This window comes from Triticum urartu, chromosome 5A (genome assembly GCF_056163025.1).
Source record: "Triticum urartu cultivar PI428250 chromosome 5A, HENAU_Tu73, whole genome shotgun sequence".
NCBI classification, from domain to species: Eukaryota; Viridiplantae; Streptophyta; class Magnoliopsida; order Poales; family Poaceae; genus Triticum; species Triticum urartu.
Window position 1 is genome coordinate 435,343,512 of NC_141877.1, and position 8,994 is coordinate 435,352,505.

The 8,994-nt window shown below is 49.8% G+C and overlaps 1 protein-coding gene across 1 annotated transcript; it reads left to right on the plus strand.

The window, feature by feature from the left end:
- The first annotated feature begins 1,707 nt into the window (after nt 1-1,707).
- LOC147971788 (uncharacterized) lies at nt 1,708-8,763 on the plus strand. The gene is made up of 4 exons (XM_087524118.1): nt 1,708-1,779; nt 7,615-7,753; nt 7,877-8,122; nt 8,201-8,763. The coding sequence occupies exons 1-4, from the start codon at nt 1,708-1,710 to the stop codon at nt 8,761-8,763; spliced, it is 1,020 nt and encodes a 339-aa protein (XP_087380244.1).
- The last annotated feature ends 231 nt before the right edge of the window (nt 8,764-8,994 follow it).

Genomic DNA, 8,994 nt, shown 5'->3' on the forward strand with positions numbered 1-8,994 from the left:
GTCGTCTTCCAGCGCGTACTCCTAGTCCATCATGCGGGGCACGTAGGCCTCCGGGGCCATCGCCCCGAAGACCTTGCCGAAGTGCCCCGCCCTCCATGTTGCCAGGACCAGCGCGCTGCCCTGAGGGTGATAGGGTGGCACTCCGTTGGGGCCGCGGGCGGTAACGCTCGTGCCCGTGCTAATCGGGGGTGGCGCGGGTGCGATTGGGCGTCCGATGTTGCTGGTCGCGTCAGTGTCGATGAAGCCTCCTGGCGCACCTGGGGGCATGCGAGTGCGGCGAGGCCCACCGTGCGATCCGGCTACGGCCTAAGGCGTAAGCAGGGAGCAGAAGAGTGGCACTCCCGAGGCCGCGGCGTCCAGTAGCTCGGCGACGCGCTCCAGCAATGCATTCCGGCCGCTCTCCATCAGCCGGCATCGCAGCTGCTCCCGAGCCACCGTGAGCACGGCCCTCATGTTTGCCTGTTCCCGTCGGGTGTGCGGCGCCGTGGCCGCAGCATGGATTGAGGCCCTTGTGGCTTCCTGTACTTGCCATGGGTAAGGGTGGATGGCGTCTGACCGCGCCGCCCGCGCCCCGCGGCGTTTGGCGGCGCGCGTGTCGCCTGGGGTGCAGGGTTGAGGTCTTCTTGGGCGGACAGCGCCGCCCGGGCCGGCCATGCTGCCCAGCGGTTGGCGTCGGTCCTCGGGTCGCCAGACATCAGAACCGCGGAGTGTCGGCGGATCAACTGGCAGAAGAGAAGCTCCGGCGCACCCCTACCTGGCGCGCTAAATGTCGGATTTTGGGTTCCGGCAAAACTCTTGAGGTTCGAACATGGGGGTGCCCACAAAGATCTCTCCCCCTCTCTAGCTCGCACACTCCATGATCTCATAGCCTAGCTCGACGAACCCAAAGAACAAGAGACACAAGATTTATACTGGTTCGGGCCAGGGTTGTGGTGTAATACCCTACTCTAGTGTGGTGTGGTGGATTGCCTCTTGGGCTGTGGATGAACAGTTACAAGGGAAGAACATCCTCCTGAGGAGAGGTGTTCTTGTGTTTGGTGAACTTATATGGTTCGGGATGATCCAGATGAGCTGATCCCCTCTCTACGGTGGTGGCTAGTCCTATATATAGAGGCCCTGGTCCTCCTCCCAAATATTGAGCGGGAAGGGATCCCACAACAGCCAATTCGAAGGGGGACAGCTAGTACAAGCTATCCGGACAAAAGTAGTCTTCGCCTGCCAAAGGCTTTGGTGGTGACACCGTCTTGGGCTCCACGGTGACCTCCTTCCTGTTGTCCGGCTGGTCTTGGTCTTGTTGCACCGATATGGAAACCTTTGCATGATGCCTCGGGACTCCTCGCCTGCGCTTGCCTCTTTAGCACCAAAGAGGAAACGAGGACACTGCGCGCGCTGGCGCCCGCCTGGCTCCAGTCGTCATGGCTTGCGTCACAGGAACCTCGCGAGGTGTCCCTTGCCTTGATCTCTCCGCCCCTCGTGAGCCAGCCTAGTGAAGCAGCCCCTGAGGAGGTCTTGTGTCGTCCGCTTCGCGAGGCTTGGCCCCTCGCGAGGGTCTTGAGTGTTTGCTAGTGAAGATGGGCCGTACAGGGCCGCTGGTGGAGCCACGCCACGAGCTGTAGGCAGGCAAGTCTGGGGACCCCCGTTCCCAGAACACCGACATCAGCGACGGGGTGGCGGTGCGTCCTTCTTGCCGCAAAGAGGGGTGCAGCGATGAGGCCTTCTACTCGTTTGCTGCCGGGCCGGTGGCGGCGTTGGCAGCAGGTGATGGAGAACGGCGGGGAGGTCCGCCAACGGGCGCCGTCTAAGCGACGCGGGCGGCGAGGGTGGCCTGGCACTCGGCACGGGCTTGGCGAGCGTCAGACATGGATGCGGTGGAGCATCGGAGCGTGAATCGACGGAGGGAAAGCTTCAGCGCACCCCAACCTGTCATGCCAAATGTCGGATCATGTGTTCCGGCAAACCCTTGAGGTTCGAACACTAGGGTGCGCACGAAGATCTCTCTCTCCGGCTCACTCTCGTAACGATCTCTAGGCCTAGCTCGCCAAACCCAAGGAACAAGAGACACGAGAGTTTATACTGGTTCGGGCCACCATTGTGGTGTAATACCCTACTCCAGTGTGGTGTGGTGGATTTCCTCATAGGCTGAGGATGAACTAGTACAAGGGATGAACACCTCCTGAGGAGAGGTGTTATTAAGCTCGATGAGCTGGTGAGGTGGCCTTGGTGGAGTGGATCTGATCCAAGATGAGCCGATCCTTGACTATGGTGGGGGCTAGCCCTATTTATAGAGGCCCTGGTCCTCTTCCCAAATGTTTAGGAGGGAAGGGATCCCACAATGGCCAATTTCAAAGGGAGACAACTAGTACAAGATATCCTAACAAAAGGTGGATTCGCCTGCCAAAGGCTCTGGTGATGACGCCGCCGTGGGCTCCGTGGTGACCTCCATCCTGTCGTCTTGCTGGTCTTGGTCTTGTTGCACTGATATGGAAACCTTTGCCTAATGCCTCGGGACTCCTTGCCTGCGCTTTCCCCTTTAGCACCAAAGAGGAAATTGGCACCCTGCGCCCGCTGGCGACCGCCTGGCCTTGGTCGTCATGGCCCACGTCACGTGAACCTCGTGAGGTGCCCCTTGCATAGATATCTCTGCTCCTCAGGAGCCATCCTAGGGAGGCTGCCCCCAGGAGGTTTTGGCGTTGCCCGCCTCGCGAGGCGCGCTTGGCCCCTCGCGAGGGTCTTGAGTGATTGCTGATGAAGATGGGCCATACCAGGCCGCTGGATGAGCCACACCCTGGGTCGCAGGCAGGCAAGTTTGGGTACCCCCGTTCCCAGGATGCCGACGTACTATAATTGATGTTATAAAACTATCATGATGCTACCATGTTCGTATTTTGTGTTATTGACACCTCTCTGTATAAACATGTGGTCATGATTATCGAGTTCGACATTCGCTTGAGGAAAAGCGAGGTCTAATCTTGGGGGAGTTGATATGTTCATTTTGCATCATATTTTCCTACTGTTATTTATAATGTTCCAGGCCAATATTTCACTTTATGATTCAATTCTAATACCTTTTCTCTCTTATTATGCAAGATTTATATGAAGAGGGAAATTGTCAGCAGCTGGAATTCTGGACCTGAAAAAAGAGCTACAACGGTGATAGCTATTCTCCGGAGCTCCAAATGACCTGAAAATTTATGGATATTTAGTTTCGAATTAATAAAAAAACTAGAAGAAGAATCACCAGGAGGGTCCCTCACCAGTGAGCCATAAGCTCAGGTAGTGCCCCCCAAGGGTGCGCCATATGAGATTGTGGGCTTACCAGCAGGCCTCCGTGCTCTTTCTCCTATATGAAGCCATTTTCCCTAAAAAATCAAGAGAAGACTTTCGGGACGAAAGCGCCGCCGTCTCGAGGCAGAACCTGGCAGGAGCACTTTTGCTCTTCAGTGAAGCGATTCTGCCGAGGATACTTCCCTTAGAGAGGGAGAAACTGAAGCCATCGTCACCATCAAAGATCCTCCCATCATGGGAGGACTCATCTACACCAACATCTTCACCATCACCATCTTATCTCAAACCCTAGTTCATCTCTTGTATTCAATTTTTGTCTCAAAACCTCATGTTGGTACTTGTGAGTTGCTAGTAGTGTTGATTATATCTTGTAGTTGATGCTAGCTGGTTTGTTTGGTGGAAGATCATATATTCAGATTGCTAATCATATATTATTCTCCTCTGATCATGAACATGAATATTATTTGTGAGTAGTTTTGTTTGCTCTCGAGGACATGGGAGAAGTCTTGTTATAAGTAACCAAGTGAAGTCGGTATTCGTTCAATATTTTGATGATGTGTATGTTTTTCTTCCTCTTGTGGTGTCGTGTGAACATCGACTATATGCCACTTCACCATGTTTGGGCCTAGGGAAGGCATTGGGAAGTATTAAGTAGATGATGGGTTGCGAGAGTGACAAAGGCTTAATTCATAGTTTATGCGCTATTCCATAAGAGCTAATTTGGATCCATATGTTTCATGCTATATATGGTTAGATTTATCTTAATTCTTTTTTTCGTAGCTGCAGATGCTTGTGAGAGGGGGTAATCGTAAGTAGGTTGTTTGTTCAAGTAAGCACAACACCCTAGCACCAGTCAACCCACATATCAAATTATCAAAGTAGTGAACACAAATCAACTAAACATGATGAACGTAATTAGATGAAATTCTCATGTATCCTCGAGAACGTTTTGCTCGTACTTTCAGCTTGTCCTTCGCTATAAAAAGGATTGGGCCACTTTGCTACACCTTCGTTACTATTGTTACACTACTAGGAAAAGGGCTAAAGATGAAATTGACACTAATGGCGCACTAGAGAAGTGGTGCGCCACTACTATTTACTAATGGCGCACCACGTGAAGATACGCCATTAGTGTGTAAGACACTAATGGCGCACCAGGCACAAGGTGCGCCACTAGTAACAAAATGTTTTTTTCATTTTTTCAAACATACTAATGGCGCATCCGGGCAAAGTGCGCCATTAGTAGTTAGAACTACTAATGGCGCACCAACCGTTGAGTGCGCCACTACTGTCTTCTTTTTTTTACTTTTTTGCAAAACTACTAATGGCGCACCGTCGCATAGTGCACCATTGCTAGTTCAAACTAGTAATGGCGCACTGTGCCACGGTGCGCCATTTGTATAAAAATTATTTTTAATACTTTTTTGCAAAACTACTAATGGCGCATGTATGTGTGGTGCACCCTCCCCCGCTCCACAGCCGCCGACGAGCACCTCCCGCACCCGCCCCCGCTCCACCGCCGCCGACGAGCACCCCACGCACCCGCCCCCACTCCACCGCCACCGACGAGCACCTCCCGCACCCTCCCCCGCTCCACCGCCGCCGACGAGCACCCCCCGCACCCTCCCCCGCTCCACCGCCGCCGACGAGCACCCCCCGCACCCGCCCCCGCTCCACCGCCGCCGACGAGCCACCGCATATATGTTACTCCCAAAAGCATATAAAGTTTGTCAAATTTTGAGCTATGGATATTTAGTTATGATTTAAACAAGTTTGAACATATTTAAACACAAATAAATATCAAACAGCATTTTAAATGTTGTTAACATGGCAACAAACTGCATATTATTTTTCTACATGAAATTCTGAGCATCTAGCATATGTGACATGTTATATTTGGATGCATGCATAAAAAGATATGTGCAAAGAAAAAAATGCATAAAAACAAAAATTGGGGAGCGTGGGAATCGAACCCAGGACCTCCTAGTGTGTGTGCTACGTGCTGACCAGTCGGGCTAGTGTGTGTGTTCTGTTTCGGATACGGTTAGGTGGAATATAACCTGAGTGCTCGAACTGTAATAAAAAATTTGTACTAGTGGCGCACCTGGGGGTGGTGCGCCATTGCTGTCATCGTACTTATGGCGCACCAGGGGAGGTGCGCCATTGCTAACCCTCCCCCCACTCCACCTGTTCCTCTCTGGCCTCTCTCCCTCCCCCACTCGACCTAACCTCGCCGCAGCCGCCCACGCGCCCTCGCCGCCTCCCTCTCCCCTTTGCCGCCTCCCCCCCGAGCCCCGCCTCCCCCCCGAGCGCCGCCTCCCTCGCCTCGGAGCCGCCCCGCCCCGAGTTCCACCAGGAGAGGAGGCCCCACGTCCACCAGGAGAAGAGGCCCGCGACCTCCCCGCCGTCTATCCCCGCCTCCCCCAAGCTCGCCGTCTCCGCCCTCTGTCGTCTCCGCTCTGGCCACCACCTCATCATGGTCCCCTCCTCCCTCTGCCTCTCTTCTCCTCTCTTCCTCCTCTCCTCCCTCCCGGCCATGCCCTCTTCTTCTCTCTTTTGCTAGGTTTAGGTCAAATCCCTCTCGAATTTAGGTCAAATTAGGTTCAAAAAATTGTGGGAGTAGTGCCTAGAAAACATGAATAATTAGTACTCCATGTGCATTGGAGTACTTGGTACCTGCAAGATTTGGACACACTGAAAAAATGCACTGGACACACTGAAGAAAAATTTTGTGTCCAGTAAGATTAGAGAAAATTTTGTCCTAATGGTGTGCTGGTAGAACGCGCAAATTTTGTTAGTTCGTTGCCATGTCATGATAGGACATTCAGTTGTTTCTATTGTTCACAATGCTCTGAATTTGTGTGCCAAAGAGAGTTTTCTCTGAATTTGTTGTTCACAATGCTCTAATGGTTTGTCAGTGAATGGTGGTGCAATGGTGGCCTCTGTTTCAAATATTTCAGCAATTACTTGACCATAAATAAAAAAGAAGATTTGGGGATGGTAACTCCTGTGTGGTTTCTATTAAATTTAAAATAGTGAGGGTGTCATTTTCATCCATTCATCTCTTTCTCTAGCTTGTCTAAAAGTTATGTTTACAATATTGCTGCATTTTCTAGAACAGCCACCACACTATAATATTTCATAAGATGATGATATAGTTAGGAATATTACTTAAGGTATGCTTCTGAATATTGTTGTCCACAATGTCTTCTCGCCAAACGCTTATGCATTTAGGAGCCATGGTCATAAGCAGTCTGCTTGAGGGTGGTCTTCCACAACATATGGAATTTATCCATCTAATGTAGTCAATAGATGTTGTCAAGTGATTGTGTCATGGTTTTGGTTCTGTTTTTAAAAGGAAAGCCAGTTGTTCAGGCTTCAAGAAAATATTTTCTCAGAATATTACTGCTAAGCCCAAGCTTGTTAATCATGTCACTTGAGAAAATTATTGGAGTAAATCAAATTCAGCCATTATAATGTTTGATGCCTGCATCAACACTTCTCTGTACTACATGCGGTTGTTATAGTTGAGGGTCAAAAGTAGAGGTTAGCTTTAACATGATTCGCTAGTGCTTTCATCACTTGTGTGGTGATTGTCTTGGTCCTTTTCATTTTTGTCATGGCATTCTTGAGGTGCTGATGTGTCCGAGGGCATGAACCATGATCAGGTTGAGTTCAGATTTCATTAGATTAGATGGATTATCAGAACTTGACGTGGTTTTCCACTTAGCTATCTGAATTGAGAAAAAACATAGCTTTTTTTGTCTCTGAGGCAAAACTTGCTACTCCATATACAACTAATACTACTACTAGACAAGATACTACTCCATATACTACTAATACTACTACTGTATTTCATTTCAAAGTTCAAAATGCTGGTACTGAGATTTTCATTTCCAATGAGTGACGTTTTTCCTAGCAGTAGAAAAAACATAGCAACTTCTCTGATGTTATAAAGTTGTTCTTATATGGGTGAAACTTCACTTGTTTTTAGGCTAGTGTAGGGTGTTGCTTCTTCTGTATGGGCCAACTATGTCACAAATAAATTGTTCCTTCTTCTGTATTTGACAAGTAATGACTTGCAAAGATGATGATCATCTTGCTAGTTTGCTAGGTTTTGTCCCCGAGAGGCCCTTGAGTTTGCCGGAATGTCGATTAACTTCCGTTCCGGCAAATTCGGGTACTCCATATGTCCTATTTTCAGCAAAGGTCATGCTGAAATTTTCCGTGAATTTTAGCATGACTTTGCTAAAAATAGGACATATGGGGTACTTGCGACTAATGTTGATTATCTTCTGCTTAAAATTTATGCTGCTATAATGTTGTAAGGGTACTAATTGGTCTCTTCTGCTGCTTATCAGAGATGGGGGGAAGCAGCCACCGCCGCTCTGCCTCACCGGAGTACGAGTTGGATGCTTTCGAGTTCTTCACTATCATACTTTCTTCTTCAGTATCAGCCACAAGGCAGGTATATAAAACGAGAGATCTCCCCTTCACCCATATCATTATGATAACTCTGTTGTTTGCTACATCACTCCTTGTCCCAAATTGCAGAGGCTGCCTGACGCTTTTATGAAGATGTTGGGTGAAGATCCGCCAGATAATGTGAAGCTCCGACAGGCCGGCAGCGGGGTTCGCAGGCTGTGGGACGTGGAGTTGGTGATCGAGGAGGGCCACATGTACCTGTGCCGTGGCTGGGAGAAGTTCTACAGTGCCTACGACCTGCGGACCGGGTACTTTCTTCTCTTGAGGTATGACGATGACGCCACAATGCTCATCGTGAAGGTTTTCAACAAGACTATGTGTCGCATGCGCTACGCTGAAGACGAAGATGCCGGTGCGTTCTGCCTCTTCTTATTCCTCCATATTTGGCTTTGTCTCACATCGATTGTTAACGTTCATTGCATTTGGACAGGCAATGGGAGCAGCAGCAGCGACACTGGCTACAGCCAAAGCAGCAGCGATTATGGCTGTAGCAAAAGCAACAGCGATTCTGGCCTTAGCAAAAGCAGCAGCGATTCTGGTAGCAGCGAAGACAACAAGAAGGATGATCCGGACTGGAGTGGGGGAGAAGAGGAGCAGAGTGGGGATGAGGAGCTGCAGGATGACGATGGGCATCAGGCTGAGGATGACCTAGCACTGGTGGTGGCTGACCAAGGGCAAGAGATGGTGGTGGCTGACCAGGTGCAAGAGATGGTGGTGGCTGACCATGGGCAAGAGATGGTGGTGGCTGACCATGGGCAAGAGATGGTGGTGGCTGACCATGGGCAAGAGATGGTAGTGGCTGAGGGTGGCCTCACAATGGTAGTGGTGCCTGACAATTACCACGCACCAGTGGTGGCGCCGGCGATCCCACAGCTAGGCGACATGACCACGCCAATTGTGGTAGAAGACTACATCCCACAGCTGCCTCCACCACCTCGCCGCTCTTGGCGCATCAGGCTGAGGAAGGAGAAGGAGAAGAACAATGAGAACTGAACTATGTCAGGTATGTCAGATCTCCAAAATGATATATATGTATATATATATACTTAGTTACCTATTTATCTCTAATATGCTTAGTTTCCTATAGGTTAGCTCCAAAATTACTTATGTTAGCACAAAATGATCAAGTTTACATAATAAGCTTATAGTCTTCTTCTTATTCTTCTTCTTATCCAAAATGACATATGTTAGCTTCATTTTACCTAAGTTGGCTCTAATATGCTA

What these genes read in the sequence shown, in the direction of transcription:
- LOC147971788 (XM_087524118.1), top strand. Translation starts at nt 1,708, where the DNA reads ATGAGGCCTTCTACTCGTTTGCTGCCGGGCCGGTGGCGGCGTTGGCAG. An exon ending in CAGTATCAGCCACAAGGCAG is followed by an intron (nt 7,754 to 7,876) that starts GTATATAAAACG and finishes TGTTGGGTGAAG; the next exon opens with ATCCGCCAGATAATGTGAAG. An exon ending in CGCTGAAGACGAAGATGCCG is followed by an intron (nt 8,123 to 8,200) that starts GTGCGTTCTGCC and finishes GCATTTGGACAG; the next exon opens with GCAATGGGAGCAGCAGCAGC.